This window comes from Montipora capricornis, chromosome 3, assembly GCF_036669925.1.
Source record: "Montipora capricornis isolate CH-2021 chromosome 3, ASM3666992v2, whole genome shotgun sequence".
NCBI lineage: Eukaryota > Metazoa > Cnidaria > Anthozoa > Scleractinia > Acroporidae > Montipora > Montipora capricornis.
In genome coordinates, this window is record NC_090885.1 from 26,988,834 (window position 1) to 27,005,821 (window position 16,988).

General features: G+C 40.5%; 1 protein-coding gene and 1 long non-coding RNA gene across 2 annotated transcripts in view; both read right to left on the reverse strand.

Moving 5' to 3' along the window:
* The window catches only part of LOC138042710 (uncharacterized), a 24,557-nt gene extending 12,984 nt beyond the window's left edge, over window positions 1-11,573 (reverse strand). The window contains exons 1-9 of the mRNA XM_068888691.1: window positions 11,440-11,573; window positions 10,589-10,950; window positions 7,772-7,936; window positions 5,059-5,166; window positions 4,485-4,610; window positions 3,927-4,023; window positions 1,863-2,081; window positions 1,297-1,676; window positions 849-1,016 (exon numbers count right to left, since the gene is read on the reverse strand). Coding sequence (XP_068744792.1) covers window positions 849-1,016; window positions 1,297-1,676; window positions 1,863-2,081; window positions 3,927-4,023; window positions 4,485-4,610; window positions 5,059-5,166; window positions 7,772-7,936; window positions 10,589-10,950; window positions 11,440-11,515 — 1,701 coding nt within the window. The 5' untranslated portion in view covers window positions 11,516-11,573. The remainder of the gene's footprint in view (window positions 1-848; window positions 1,017-1,296; window positions 1,677-1,862; window positions 2,082-3,926; window positions 4,024-4,484; window positions 4,611-5,058; window positions 5,167-7,771; window positions 7,937-10,588; window positions 10,951-11,439) is intronic.
* A 2,093-nt stretch (window positions 11,574-13,666) lies between these two features.
* Window positions 13,667-16,874, reverse strand: LOC138042712 (uncharacterized). Its single transcript, XR_011131068.1, has 2 exons — window positions 16,769-16,874; window positions 13,667-14,228 (listed from the first exon to the last, which is right to left on the reverse strand). It is a non-coding gene; the product is annotated as an uncharacterized lncRNA (long non-coding RNA).
* Between the last annotated feature and the right edge of the window lie 114 nt (window positions 16,875-16,988).

Here is a 16,988-nt window from a genome sequence, read left to right on the forward strand (position 1 = left end):
ATCGTGGTCGCGTGAGCAAATATTTGCACCATGAGTGATCACTATACAAAGAAAAAACTAAAACAATTGGTGGATTTCACTTCTTCACTGTGTCCCCCCCCCCTCCCCCCTCCCCCTTCCCCCAAGTAGATGAACGACGATCTCACAAGCAATTTACGGCACTTATACACGTCAGACAAAAAAAACATAGCAATATTTTTCAATTCTCTACTGCAGGGTACTGGGTAGCTTATTGAACGAATGCATAAATGGCGGCCAAAAATGTATTCTCTTTTTATGTGCTAATGAGACTCACTAGCCTCGCTCTCGAACGACATTTCTATTGTATTCTTTCCATGCAAACGGGACTAGTGAGGCTAATTAGCACATAAACAAAAGAATATTTTTTGGCTGCCATTTATGCATTCGGTCTATAGGGAACGTGACGATGAAAGTATACATTAGGATATCATCATCATCATCATCATCATCATCATCATCATTACAGTCCTATGCACGCTTCTCCCCCCAAATTCAGTCCTGCTATGCTTGGCCAAGTGCCTTTCTCCAACTTATTACGTTTTTGCGACATATTGCGATTCTCTTGTCATTCGAAGTTTCGTTACACGAGAGGTCCGTATCCGCTGCTATCTTCGAGCTCTAATTATGATTGTTGCTGACGGTACTCCTCCTTCTCTATAAAGTCGTATATTGGGTAGCTTTTGCACAATCACCTAAAAAGCTTGCCAATTTTTGCGAGCCTTCGCTTTACAGCTTCAATATTTTTATGGGCTTCGTTCGTATTACACGTGGCGCGTAGATTAGTCTGACGCAGAATTAACTGAAATTTAACAGGAAAAACCACTTACAATGTGGATGCTTTGGTGAGCGCCGTCAAAGTTTTGCAACTCTCTGACGCAGATCGTAAATGAAGCTGTTGTAATATCTTCTAACCACACGGATGATGCATCGTGCCTCACACCTCGTCTTTCGTGTTCCGCTGACACCAGTACTGTGGGCGGCGACCGAAACTTGCCCTGTCAAACAGAAAGAGGGTTTAGTTATTATTTAAGAATATGTAATTATGACAAATTTTAAATTCAAAAGTGGTTCCATCAAATCAAACGACAAAGAATAACCTCTCAACAAAAGTTGGAGTTATTATTTCAAGGATAATTTAAAATTTGGAAGGCGCCATTATACGGAAAGGCAGCATAAACCGAGCTGCTTCGTTTGGAAGAGAAAAAATCAGCAAATGCTGACGCCTTTGAAGATGATGATGATTAAAAAGGACAGCATTGCGAACTTGCTCCCTACCGATGGGAGTGACACCGTACGACAGCTCGTCCCAGTCTGCCAATTGGGCATATCCATTTTTCCAGACACTCCCCCGTCAGGGGCCCCCTGGTAAGCAAGCCAGTCAACTGTAGCAAATGTTTCACCATTTCTCCGATCGTTCCTGCCCGCCTGAGTGACGCACACAGTGAAATTGTTGTCCATGATATCTTCAACCCACGCGACTGCAGCTTCGTGGACATAGTCGGCGTCCGAGAAGTTAACGTGATTAACCGATACTTGCATGTGAACCGGTTTGTCCGGATAGAAAACGTATGGTTTCAGTGGAACTTGTTCGCAAACAACCTCAGCCCAGACTGGGTAATGACGGAGGCGATGGCGTCCTTTTTGGGAAGGGAAACCTGAAAATAGGGACCAAATTAAACAGTCCAAGTCTGATTTGTTGGACATAAATTAAAAAATTACATGAAAACGCAAAGAAACCAACAGATTTTCCGAAGAAAAAGTCCTTCTCTTGATGTTTCTCGCATCAAATTAAAATTCTCGTTAAACTTCAGTATTTTTACGAAAAATGTGTGCGTGCATACCTGTGCAAAAACCCGGATGATAGATTGTGAAGTTTGCCCTCAGGTAGCACATCTCTCGCTGGAATATACACACGTTGTCATACGTGGTTCCATTAGAAGAACACACGGGCTCTTCGTATGAGGGACAATTATCCACGCATATGCATCGCGCATCACTGGGGCCGAACGCTTTGCAAACGGCGAAGTATTTACAGGAAACATTGATGCATGGATCAAGGTCTAAATAAAAGAATTAAAAGATAATTTTACTAATTGTACTTACCCAAGTTTAAAATAAGGCAAGTAATGAGCTCACTAGCCATTCGTCATTTCGTCAAAAATAATTAATGATAAAGTGATTTGCTGATTAAGGACAAATGATAGTACTCTATTTAAGTTTCAAACTTATACAGCACAAAAATTTGATTTCTCCCCAAGAGAGCTTTTCACAGCCAATGAAACAATTGATGCAAATAAATACAACAAAGTTTACATATCCTTCCCTGTGGGAGGCAAACAATTAGCCAATTTCAAGTGCAGGCACTGAGTTGACCAAGGATTACACAGGACTACTCCTGTTAGCGGTCAGAGAGGGCCTTGAACCTGGGAAATACGGAGTGAAAATCCGGGACCTTAAAGTGACAGTTTCACGGTTTTGGGCATGTCCAAGCTGGTCAACACTAATTTCCATCCCTCAAACTGACATTGGACATTTCGTAACAATTACACGACGCAATATCCCATCTTAATATTGACAAGCTTACCGCTCTAAAAAGAATGAAAACAGGCAGAATTATAGCTTTAGTTCAACAAGAAATAGCCTTTCTAAGCTATGCCGCGCTGATCTACAGTATTTAGGTTTAAAAACCCCGTTGAAGACGGTTAACTTTCAATTGTTTTGCTGGGTACTACTATTTCAATACTCTAAAAAATTCGATTTTCCGGCGGGTTGTCTCGTTAGTGTAGTGGATATCGGAAACTGCAAGGTGAAGCCATCGATCCGGGTTTAACTCTTTGCCTCGCCTATTGTGAATCTTCTCAGCTTGTTTAAAATCTTTGTTTCGTTGAAGTAGATTTGAAGTCTAAAGTAGACTGTACGTCATATAAGTTTAATAAAAAGGGAAATGTCAGTTTGAGGGATGGAAAGAAGTGATGACCGTCCAAGCTTTGGCGTTAGCAGTTGTGAATTTTACGGTTTCTTACTGAACCAGATGCTGTTCATTAATCACAGCGAGTACTAAAGCAAATACACTGAATGACCGAGGCCCAAATTTGGTGATGATACTGTGGGTTTACACAGAAAATATAAAATTTAGTTTTGACCATCGAATTTATTGTACGGGCCGAACATTTTATTATACGCGTGAGTTGTCGGCCTAGTAACGCAGGAGTTATGTAATCGCGTGCAGTAGGTTCATAACACAAAGGAAATTATTGCAAATGTAATTCCAGTGAGTAATTCCACTCCTATGGCATTGTTTCCTTTTCCTGCATCAGTGTTTTCGATTGTTTCAATAACAATGGAATTAAATGGGCTGACGTGACAGTTTGCCCATGCGCAGAGACGTGAAACTCTCCCTTTAACCACTCGGACAAACTGCATCTCGGTGCAACGGTGCACTCAATAGTCATTGGGGACAATGGAAATCAAAATCAAACGTTGATTTAAGATAGGATGGAAAACACAAAGCACCCGGAGAAAAGCAACAAGCCCAACCTATCGTGTCCTAACCCTCTCATTCTAACTGCCTGCGACATTCCTGCTTCCCGTTTATTTCGATTTCGTCTCCTAACAAGAAGGCTGGAAATATTCAAACTATTACTATTCTGTAATTGTCGAAAACAGAAGCTCGTGATCTTGAAGCGTTTAACTCTGGTTAAGAGCTGGGGTTTTTTTTAGTTAAAAAAAAATTCGTAACGTAGCTAGTGCATTTTCCCGCGCGTGCAGCATCGATCTTATTTTTGTCCATACTTGGGCATAAAATTGATGTCCTAAAATCCCCAGCTCTGTTCCAAGGAAAAGCGTTGCAAGTTACACGCTTCAAGGTCATGCGCTTCTGTTGAAAACTAATGATTGGATTGTACCTCCTATAACGGCGTAATCAACAACAACAGGATCGTGGTGGCTTTCCATCCCTGCAAGATCTTTGACGCACACGCGAAAAAACGAACTTGCTGTTTCCTGTGAAAAAGCCGAGACAAAGAAATTAAACCGAAAAGAGTAGAAATTCTAAACCACGTGCATATGTCAGTACAGAGGCAACAGTTTCTCCTCAGTTCCCTGTTTTATACTCCAGTGCATCGGCGAGACCACGTCCACCGCGATTTTGTGCGTCTTAAATTCTGACCCCGAAATGGCAATACACAGAAGAAATCATCGTCATGTACAAACATAGATCCTGCCAATAGCCAACGGCAATGTTAACGGCAAATTATAGCATCTTGCAGACTTAGGAAACGTTGTGTCCGGGGCTTTCTAAAAAATCCTGATAAGAAGTCTCAAAAAAGCAATCATTTTTTATCCCCCTTTCCAATCTTTTGCTATCCTCTGCGACTATATATAATTTAATTGGAAGAGCTTGTGTGTGTTGAAATCGCCGTAACCGGGTTATGTTTTTGTGCTGTTGATAAATACAAACTCACTTCTATCCAGGTGTTGAGGACGTTATTCTCCGGCTTGACTGAGTATACGTTATGGCTATCGTAAAGGTGATTGACTGTTACAATGACAACAGGAGGTGCATAAAACCCCTCAGTAAAGTTGAGCACCTGTCAAGGAAGAGCAAAACGCCGCATGATTCCTAACTGTTTGCAGTTTTAGTCCTTTCTGTTTAGAACTGAAAAAACTGTATACATTTTTTTATTTTGTGGAAGTGTACTGAGCACTTACGCTAGTTCACAAGCCTGAAAAAAAAACATGAAAAGTAACAGTGTCAGGAGGCAACAAGTTTGGTATTTGCAAAGCGAGACACAGGGACTTGCGGACCTCCAACGACAAGTCTACCTAGAGTTCAGAGTGGGTAAGCTTACGTTTCACCCCCCCCCCTCCCCCGAGGAAAAACGTGTTGTACCTGGGGGGGGGGGGGGGGTGGTGCGTGGGTACCACTACACGTAGGCTAGAGTGTGTTTTAAGCCTAGTGTGACCGTATTTAAATCAAAGGGCCTAAATCTCTAAACCACGACGCCTCTTGAAGAAAATATACCGATTCTGATGCACCTTGCAAAAGGCGAAGTTATCTCTCTCAAGTGGAGCACCGCCATTTTCGAAGAGAAGGTTTCCGTTAAGAGTCAGTTGAGCGGATCCCTGGGTAAACGCTGCCCAGTCCTGAAAAGGATCAAGAAATATTCAATTGGTTAAACCTTTACCTGGACAAAAGTGATGTTGGAGACGAGGAAACTTCATTCATATTTTGTATAAAGTAATCGACAAGTTGAAGTTGAACGAGAGGGGGATGGGGACATTTTGTAGAACTGTATCAAAGTAATCTAATTAGGTGCAATTCTGGACACATGCTTACCCCGGTTTAAGATTAACTAAACGGACTGGAATCACCCTGCGAGTAGAGCCTCTCTAAAACTCGGCAGAGAGCGATAAAGAGAGGCTCTGCAGAAATCGTGTCATGTCTTTTAAGTCGCCGCAGCCCAAGTTTCTGGGCTATATTTTCGCTTTAGTTGCTCATATTTCAAAAACAAACTCGGTGACCCCCATTTTTATCGCTGGACAGTGATCAGACGACCAAGATGAAACTTCTTGCAAAGTTTAAAAAAATTCTGTGCAGTGGAATCAGGGCCACCTTAACAAAATCACAGATTTTAGGTGGCTCTGAATTCGATGAACAGAATTTTTTTTAATTTTGCAAAAATTTTTCTTCTTGGTCTTCTGATCACTTTCCAGCAATAGAAAATGGGGTTGACCAAGTTTGTATTTGAAATACAAGCAACTGAAGAAAAAATAAAGGGTGTTTTAAAAGGGCTCCTCTGTTGCCACGATGACTTATCACGTCACAATGATGACCGCATCGTGTTTAGCAGTAAATGGAGTTTCATATGGTACCATAACATTGCCAGTAGGACATTTATTAGCATAAAGACGCCATTCGACTACAACTACCAGAATCCTTCAAGTTTTCTTGTCTCATCCTAATTAGGGCTATTGTTATTTTTATCCCACTGGGAATACAAAATTCAAACAAGAAAAGAAAATCAAACTGCATTCTGGTAGTTGTAGTCAAATGACGCCATCGTGAAAGTTGCCTATTACGTGATACAGCGATGTAGTGCCAATCCTTTTAATATGAACGTTGCTTGATAGCGTTGAAACTGCTTTGAGCCACCTTAAGCCCAGAAAAGCAAGTAATCAAAATGCACGCCCAATTTTGACATCCAACACGAAGTGTCCCTTTAAGGACGGTGCCTACTATTGTTACTGCGCATACTTTCTGCGCATCACAAGATACTCGGGTTTCCTATCGGTGATGCTTACCAATATAGTGATATATTCGCGCGGTTTAAAACTATCCGGAGAAAGTAGATCTTAGTAAGTACTCTTGGTATCCAAAAGGAAAATTGGGGCGGCTTATGATTATGTAGGAAATGTAGAACTAAACAAGTGTTACTGAAATCCAAAAAGAAAATTGGGGGTAACCACGCATTTTTCAAAGATCATTGATGAATAATATTTGTAAAGGGCTTGAAAATACAAAGCAATGTATGGCGTTCTTTCTCAAATTGAAGCTAAATTATCTCTCAAAAACGCATGGTTAGGGCAAAAATGCCTTTGAATCACTAGGCACCGTCCTTAAGTCTAAGCCTTTGCAACCTATTTCCAACAATAAATTGAGGGTAAATGTTAGCGTTATTTTTAGCTTAGAGTAAATGCAGCTGTTTATCCGGCTTTCTTGCGGAGCAGCACTTGGGGTACAGTTTGTGACGTTAATTGTCTGTATTCAAAGACACCAAAGCTGTTGAAGTCGGGGAGAATAGGAAAAGGAAACTTCGTGACACTTTCGTCATTAGCCGTATTAGAATACGTTTCGTTCCAGTCAGATCTCGTGTCTCGTTTTTTTTAATTAAAAAAGCAACAATGGGCAATAGGCCATTTTACCGTTGTTTGCTCAGTGACCTAGCCTATGAATGGCTGCGAGGCTGCCGGTGACCTTGTATTGATACAGACCTCGCTGCTTTTATCGTGTAAATTGTGTTAATGTAATTCTAATACACCTTATTCCAAAATGGCCGCCATTTAAATATTCTTTTGTTTTATTCAACTTAGCCCTTGATGCCTCGTTCTTAAGCTTAAAATTCAAAAGAATATTTTATCTTGAACGAGACAACAAGGGCCAATTTGTATTCGCATAAATCAGCGGCCATTTTGGAATAAGGTGTATTAGTCGACATTAACATCAAAAAAGCACAAAGGTTTTTATCAAAGCAGGGGTCACCGGCAGCCTCGCTTCCATTCTTAGGCCACGTAACTTGGCTACAACTTTAAATTGGTCTATTGTTACGATAGCGTCATTTGACTACAACCACAGGAATTCCGTTCGTTTTTCTTTCCTTATTTAAATTTTGTATTCCGAGAGGGGTAAAAATAACAATAGCTCTAATTAACATGAGAAAAGCAAGTCCTGTAGGACTCTCGTAATAGTCAAGTTGCGTCATCATGCAAATGTCCTATTTCCGAGCGAAACAATCGCAATAGACCAATTCGGCTAACTCAGTGTTGTACCCAATTCAAATCTTTTGGGAATAAAACGTTTTGTTCCAAGTATTACCATATCATTTAAATGTGAATGCTACATTATCATGCAAATGCAATACACAAAGCATCTTAACCCCTAGAGATTTGAATTGGGTACAACAATGAGTTAGCCGAATTGGTCTATTCTCCAGACACAGCTGTCCGCCATATTGGATTTTAGTTGACTTACCACTTGTATATTCTGATGTTTTCCATCAAATGTTTTCACCTCTCGAACACAGATTTTAAAATGGTCTTCCTGTTTTTCCTCTACCCATGTGTTCATGGCATGCTGTGGTCTTGTACTGCCTGCGTGTCGCACAGAAGCGAACACAAATGGGACAGATAGAAAACGCTTCAGAAAGGGGAGAAAGAGAAAATATAGTTAAAATTTGCAGGACCTTTATCTTATTTTCAACTACTACAAAATTTCTTATCTACAAATTTTAACAGTAAAGCCGTAGTATTTGTTGTTTGCATTGTAAACTTAAGGAAGCATTTAAAGAGTGGGTACTGTCCTACATATCTCATAGTAGCATTTAAATTGGAGGGCACACCAATAACCAACCTCTAAGCACTCTGTATTTGCCTAACGGAGACCGCAAGATGCAGACCACAGACTACAGTCCATAGACTACAGATTGCAGACTGTAGACTGCCAATTCTTTTAGGGGGTGGATGGTATACTTAATAATGGTGGACTTGGTGAGCTTATTTTACATTCGACAGCAGCAGAGAGGCAGCAAACCTGTTGCTCGAAAACAACATAAGGAAAATGCTGAATTAAAAAATTGGAAATCCCGACTTACTTTATGCAATGTACCATCTGACTGAGTTTAGAGATAGTTCAGAATAGGTCCAATAGCGATCAGTGGTGTACAGAAATGAACAGCTGTCGCATCATATACGAAGGACAAGCCACCTTATCCAAGTTGTCTGATCAAAATGGCTTTGGCCAAGTCGCAATACTGTGTCACGAACTTTCACTTTTCGTATTGGCGCGTATTCTTTTAGCTTAAAGTGGTACTACGACCAAAAAAAGATTTATTTTTTTTCTGTGGATTTCAAAACTATGTTAACTAAACACTAAATGATCCAAGTTTTAAGTTCTGATTTTAAAAAAACACCTGTTTATTTTAACTGCAATTTTCTTATTTATTGGTCCGCCATTACTGACTTTAAAATCTTGAGAGAGCTTGGTCGAGGAGAAAATGACGTCAAAGACTCACTAGTTTAAGAATGCAATGCGTGTGTACGCGGCTGAATTAATATGCAGCATGGGAGTTTCGGGCTTTCAGACTTTTAAACCCGTGTTTTGCATATATAATAAATTGCGTTTACACGCTGAAATTTTAAGCTACTGAGTAAATGACGTCATTTTATCTAGATCCAACCCTCTGATGCCCAATCGGTCAGTTTTGAACGTGAGTAATGGCGGACCGTGAAATCCAAAACTTACACTCAAAATAAACAGCCTTCGGATAAAACTTAAAGCTCAAAATTTTGCCAGTTAGGTGTTAAGCGAACACGCTTTCAAAATCTGAAGAAAAGAGGGATATGAGTTTTTGATCATAGTACCACTTTAAATCAACGTGGTAATGCGGTTAGGGTTAGGGTTATCGCTCTTATTCGACTCCTATCCGGTTGAGGCAACAAAGAGGGATGTCAAGTATAGGCAGGTTAATCCAAACTTAACAACGCTTGGCGATGGAATGTAGTCAAAAGCGAATTTTCGTACAAAGGGAACTGAGATAAGCAATGCCGGACACGCTTTAAAAAAGGGACTAATGTTCCAGACATAAAGTTCATCATTAGGACCACACTCAAAAGTTTTGTGTGGACAGGGAACCCCTTTGAAATTTACTACGACTGGACACAGCCGATAGGGGTAAAATGAAGTTCGGCATGCGCACTAAATTATTTTTCGGGAGAAACCCCAAACACAGATCCAACAGATAAGATCGACCTACCCTGGCACTGGCTATGAGCGTAACGGACTTCCGGGGTTACTAGGATACCGAAACCAGCGGAAATCAATTGTTAAAACCAGTGTCGGAGCGAGTTTGCTCGATAAAGGAGAAACAGGAGTCATCGGCCTTGGAAAACAATTCTTACAATTGTTCTATAATGGGGCGTACTAAATGGCAATAGACCATATTCGTATTCTCGGTATTGGACTGGAACTAGCTTGCAATGGAGGCTAATGCGGGGGAATCTTTTCAAATGCAAATACTTTCTAATATATTCCCCCGCATTAGCCTCCATTGCAAGCTAGTTCCAGTCTAATACCGAGAATACGAATATGGTCTATTGGCATACTGAGAAAGGTCATTCAAAACACGTAACAACTTTTAATTAGCGTTAATGGCCTTAACTTTTTGAGAAGGTGAATGTTATATAGCTAGAATAATAAACACTTAAAATTAAGGAAAAAGGGGCTCAAACATGAAGCCTAAAATGAAAGGCCCTCCTCCAACCGACAGGCTTTTCAACGGTTTGTTTTTGTTATGGAAATTCGCATCACTTATCGCAGCGATCTGATTGGATGAATTTCAAATTTGGCTGGATTTTCATATATGAAAATTGTTCCGCGGCACGCAATGCCTGTCGTTTAAAATGAAAGAAAAATGGGCTCAAACATGATGCCAAAATTGGAAGTTATTTCATATCATTTCATCTTCATTCTGTTGTTTTATCAAACAAGGTTTTTCCTTTTTCAAACATATCTCATTTCCAAAACAGAGTTTTAGTTTTAAAAACATGCGCTGTCTTGAATAAACTCGAGGAAACAATGTCTAATGGCATCGAAGGTGAACAATCTGGGGCTTAAAGAAAATGTTATTGCTTTGATAGACCTGCGTGTTTACTACAAGGCAGTTCCCGAATACATATTTTACGAAGCTGAGTAAATATGTGCCGAAAATTATAGTTATGGTTCAATATAGTTATAGCTGTAGTAGTTTAGCAATTATCGCGTTATTTCTTTCTGCTTAAACGGACGGTGTACCTGAATGAAGTCAATTCTTTTGCACTTTGTTCCGCTTGTAAACGTACTGAAGGAGGCGGTGCCGTCGAGCGCTCCAGAGGGCGTACCGCGGAACGCAATCCAGTTGACAACGAAGGATCCATTCGTACCAGGACCTGATTCCAACACGCAGACACGGAAGTTATTTCGAGTAACTCCAGTTGTCCAAACTACTGCTGAATCGTGAACACTATTGGAAGTTTTATCCTCATGGCTGATGGATACAAAAACACGAATATTCGCAGAACTGGAAAATACCGAAGGGTATTGTACGGTGCTGCAATGAAGTAAGCCCGGTGATGACATGGTCATGTTTATCTTGCCGCTTTGGAAGAGGTTTTGCCCTACGAGAAATGGAAATCATTCATGAAGACTCAAATATAAGTTATAATTAAAACCACTTTGGTATTTCCTCGAGCGAGAGGCAGGTGCTTACTTTGATCTCCGTTCCGCTGAAACGAGCCCAAATATGGTTCTACTTAATTAACGTTCTCCGACAATGGAAGAAAAAAACTTTGTTGTTTTTTTTAATTGTAATTCCAGAAAATATATTTTTCCTTGCATTTTGTTCGCCACAGTGGTGTGCAATTTGAGGATGTACGCATGTATTACTGGTGCAAATGAACCTCATATTCAAATTATACGAAATCAGCCAAAGATTCTTGTTACTGCAGTGAGTGCCTAGGTCTAAAAATATCATTTATACTCACATCAGGTTGTTTCATCTGTTAAAAGTTTTTGCCTCACAAGGATGAGAGATACTAAAGAACCAGAAATTAACGAGTAAAGCTAAATTAATTTCGATCGATACCTTATTTTTGCCCTGCCCTCACCTTCAGCCAAACGGGAAAGAGCGCAAAACACCAAAAGCTTAGCCAACAATCTTCTAACTGGGAACGCCTCCATCATGCAGAGGAGCTATGTGCTTCCAACCTCCGTGGTTTGGTCTCTGCAGCCAAAAAATACTGGAGAAAACTCGCAGTGAACGTCCAATTAAGGGGGTCCACCCTAAACCTGACGAAAACTGGTATTCTCATTTCTTCGTTCCAACTGGACATTGAGAGAATACGAGCTCTTAACAAACGGAAGTAACTGGGAAAAGAAGCGACAATTGAAACTGACAAGAGAGAGGCGGAAGTAAGCGTTTTCAATTAAGGGAGAAAATAACATTTAGTCATTGTAATGTAATTTGATTTGTGGAGAAAAGCGAAAGGGCAACCTTAGCACAATAGGTAAAGCGTGGTGGAATCTTGCCAGATATTAACAGGTGACGCAAGGGAGAGGCATACTTTACATTTGTATGATGATTTTGAAAGCGTGTAAAAACAAAAAAGGAGCGACTCACTGAGATGTCAAAATTCGATGATTTCTCCTTTGATAAAGCTTCAGAGGTAATCTGAGTTGCATTCAGTTAACTTCAAACAGGAGTAGCATCCCTTAAATATTGGGAGCATTCTGATATACTTTCTTTCTGTTTTACGATGAGATTGTTAGAAGAGAGTTACCGATCATCGACGCTTGTAGAAAGGAACTTCAAAAATCCCCTTCAAAAATCGTGAGCCAGTACACGTTTGTTGTGGGTTTTAAGGATGGGAATACCAAAGAGGGAAATTGAGACTAAACATTAACATGTAACGTTATTCCCAGAACGTTCAGAAAGTGTTAAGAAGAAAAAATATTTTGAACCAAAACAACAAAATACTAAAAACACAAACGCAGAAGAAACAAAACACCACGGAAGATAGAAACTTCACACCAGTCGTAACGTGCTTTGACCCGTCTGGTCAGGAAAAAAGTGTATGCCCGGGGGTGCTAATTGCATTGCTATTTCTGTTAACAGGTAAATGGTCCTATAGTCGCCACTAGGGAGGGTGGCTGGATTTTCCGGTATTTGACGCAAGCTCTCTTTCATGCAACGCTATGCAAGATATAGCCAACCAGAATATTGGAAGCTTGTGCACATTTGTAGGTATTTCACCGAATAGTTCCATTTGTTCGCCAAAAAGGTCGCTCGTAGATGATGGTAGTAGACTAATGAAGTAACTCGAGGGATATCGTTCTATGGTAAACCACTTGAACAAGTTGCAACCACACAGGACAAATCGCGTATGAACACAACCTTTACCCGAGCATCTCCTCGGAAAAGACAAGGACAGCTGTCTTGACCTCGTCAGTAGTGCTGATAGCATGTCAGTGTAGCAGACCACGTTACATTCGCCTCAGTTCCGTCGCCATCGTAGTTGCCGCGGTTTCTGCTCTATTGTGTGATCGCAGAGAATTCCTCTTGCTCTTAACTTGGGCATGATACTCTAAAACAGTGCTGTTAGGTTATCGGCCACGATTTATTCCTCCACGATATAACAAGTCTTTTTTAGTCGTCAAATTTCAAAGCTATACCGACAAAGTACTTCTGAAGCTTTTTTTGGGAAAAATTACCCCAAACGCAAGAAAAGCCTCTTAGACATAAGGTTACAATAAGTCTATCAGAAATCGGTAGAGCAAGGATCGAAATCAAGCGACAGAAGTAAATCATATGAATACAATGAACACGTGTTTACGCTATCACCAGCGGGGCGAAATTTACGCACAGCAAACTTGCCTACGAAATGGCTATAAAGCCGACTTAAGAAAAAACACAACTTTAAAGGTTTGAAAATGAGCTTTCCAGACAAGAATATATTTAATCCAAATGTTGGCATAAGTTTTCCCATGGTTGCCCAGTTCCCAGAAACACATCCTTAATAGACAAAATTGCTCAGCGTTTTCTCGTTAATCGGACGGCGAGCATATCCAAGCAACCACGCGCAATCGCGCGCATGATACGCAGATTTTAAAACAAAATTACTGTCGGAGTTCACGAATTCACTTCACACAAACTCTTAGTATTGAATTACATAAACTCTCACGAGGTAACCAGCAGCTTGATTTTCAAATCTCTGTAGGCATGTACGCGACACAAGAGGCGTCACGTAAATTGGAGTGACCAAGTATTTGATTTTTTACATAAAAATACTTTAAAATTATATTTTATAGGAAAAGTCAAAGACAGCATCTTCTAAATTCCTTTCATTTTGTTTATTTGAGTGTTATTGCACAAAGCTACAGTAGCTGGTTTTCGATGTTCTTAAAACGAAAACGTTTCATTTAGGAAAGCTAATCGGGTGTACTCCACAGAGGTGATAGTATTCTGCCCGTCATTCTTTTCTGTTCTTCTGTACAGCTTCCTTCGGTGAAAAGTTTGTTTTCCGCGATTCCACGAGGCAAATTTTCTCGGAGTGAGAGGTTCGTTCACTCAAGCTGTAGCCATCTTTGTTCGGAACGATGACCGAAATCCGAACTTCAAGACGCCGGCTTCATCCCAACACATCTTTCCAGCGAGAACTTGTGAGAGTTTGCTGCTCTTTGCGGTCTCATCCATATGTTGGGAGAGGTCATCTTCGACACAAATAAAATGCACCAGTGTACGCGCCTAAGGGTGAGGTGGCAATGTCAAGAATCGAATTTCTCTCTACAAATGTTCTTTCCATTCTCTTCGTATTCTGCTTTAGTGACACACATCTTGTTCAAAAACAAGTCTGTCCTTGACAAGGCTGCCCCACCTTCCCACGCATGGGCAATAGGCCTAAAAGAACATGAATAGGTTGTGGAATAATCAGTAACGACGCTGGCATTTTCCGGTAAAAAAAAAAAAAAACAACAACAAGTGCTCCTGTTAAGAGCATTTGGTACTCAATCGCAGAACGTCAGAATAGAATAACAGAACTGCAGATCTCAACTGCAAAATACCCGGTAATGCTGGTGGTACACACTTCATACTGGGCCACAAGAACTTACGAGAGCTAGTACATTAAGCAAGGATGAGCCGGCTAAAACACGTCCGGCATACTACCGCTTGCTGAAATTACGGAAAGGTGGCATTCTGATCTCGACGTTCCAATGAAGCAGACGGTGAATTCGGCTCATGAATAATGAAGTAACTTGCTCCTGCTTTCTGCAACTTGGCTCACAATGTTTTGGTGGTTGCAAGCTGTGTTTACATTACAAAAATTTGGTTTTATCTACGGAGTTGATAATATAAATTGGCCACCGTACAGAGATTCTAAAAGCTTCGTCAGAGCGAATCGACGATGGGCTAACGCTCGAAACGTCAGCTTTTAGAATCTCTGTATGGTGGCCAATTTACATTATCAACTCCGTTGATAAAACCAAATTTTTGTATACTACTTCCCCACCGACGCAGCACCACAGTTTCTTTAGAAACTACCCCCTTCATTCATTTGTGTTTACATTAGGCAATCTTTCACGCAAGTTACCTCGCAATGACGTTTCGAGACAAAGTTGCCCTAAACTTGCGGCGATCGCAAAACGTGATTTATCCGAAAAAGCTCTTATGCGGAACAAAGTAAAAAAATCGCAAAATAGGCCGCCCACAGCCTCTCACAAAGCAGGTCCAAAGGAAAGGATTTTCTTCGGTCCAGAATATGGAAATTGGTACGTTCCATACATGAAGGCAACCAAAAGATCATTGCAGTGAAGCAAAATCGAAAAATGAAACGAAATTGCAGCGTTGACACTGATTAAAAACGTTTTTAAAAAGTAAAACGTTTCGATCACTTCGGTGACCTTCATCAGTTACGTATGACTAACGACGGTATGACTAACGATGGTAAAATAGGCAAGTAGGTGACAAATATGCATAACGCGTATGCCAAAACTTTTTCTAAAAATTACTGAGATTGAGGTACACACGTGGAAACTCAACGTACTCGTTGATTGAGTTCTCTTCCTTATTAGAATACCACGTTTTACTTTTTAAAAACTTTTTTAATCAGTGCCTACGCTGCAATTTCGTTTTATATCATTCTCTATTTTCGAATTCCTCATAATACACTTTGTTTGCCCCCAAGTTTTGCATAAACCATTGTTTTCAAATGCTCTTGGGAATATGCAGTGTCCCCAAGAGCATTTGAAAACAATAGTTTATGCAAAATTTGGGGGGCAAACAAAGTGTATTATGGGGAATTCGAAAATAGAGAATGCCTGATTACAACTACGGTATTTTTAAAATCGAAAAATGATTGCAGTTCATAAGCAATTTCAGCAGTTGCAAAGAACTCTTAAACGAGACATGACTGCCATCAAACCAAGTGGGATAAGGATCAGCTCATCTACCGTATGACCTAGTATGAAAACTTCCGGTCGTTTTTAAAGTCAAAACACAAAAATTTAATAAAATTTGGCTTTCATTTCCGAGTGTCCAGGCGCTCAGAATCTAATGAAAATTCATAAAACAATATATTATTCCATTCGCGCTTGTTGGATATTAAGTTGCAGCTGTTTTACAACAAATGTTGAACAGTGTGTCATGCCATGTTGAATGTTGTTGAACGTTGTTGAACAATGTTGAACGAAAATTGAGACCAGTTCTATTCCGTTCAACACGTCTTCGCAACATTTGTTGAGCAACAAATGTTGCAGGATGTTGAACCGTGTGTTATCGGCTTTAGACTGATTAGAACCAACTAATCGCCACGGTTTACCATCTTATATCCAACTCGCGCTCACGGAATAATAGTTAAATATGTCCAGGATTGATCCTAAATGCGCGCGGGATTTCAATGAGCGTCACGAAGTGTCCTCTTGCTCTCAGTCTCCCCAACTTCAACCTCACTCGTGTCTCGGAATAACAGACAATTAACGTCACAAAGTGTCCCCCAAATACTGCTCTTTAAGTAAAGATAAACAGCTAAGAAGAACGCTACCCTTAACCCTAAACTTATTGCTGGAAATAGTAATTAATTCAGATTCGCCTAATAAGCTTACCCTACGCCTCATGAAGGGGAGGATGGTGGAAAAATTTGCAGACACTGTTGAGTCAGTAGACGTGCGAGAAGAGAGAAATTTGCACGAAACGGCTTTTTAAATGTCTTTAGAATTTCCCTGGGGACTTCTAGGGCCAATAGAATAGCTTTCACGGTGGCACGGAGTTGTGCGATTACCAAATTCAGCGTGGGAAGGCTTTTACGCGAATAATAGTAGGTAGCAAATGGACACTTCGTGTTGGATATCAAAATTGGGTGTGCATCTATTTAGGGCCAATGCTGGACGTAAGGGTTTTCCCACTTCAACTCGTTTTGAAAGGGAGGCTGAGCGGAAGCTAACCTTGAAGGACAATGAACAGCGACATCCACGTCAAAAGGAGCAAGAGCTCGAACTTCCGAAAACCTGAGACAAAAAGAAAGCGACGATGCAATCATGCCTACTTATTTAAAAGACATACACCAAAACTATTCTCTCCGAGGATTTAAAGTTAAACCTTTTCAAGCGCACCACAGGCTTCAAAGGCGAGAAACAAAGCTCGGCATAAGAATGAATTCATCTT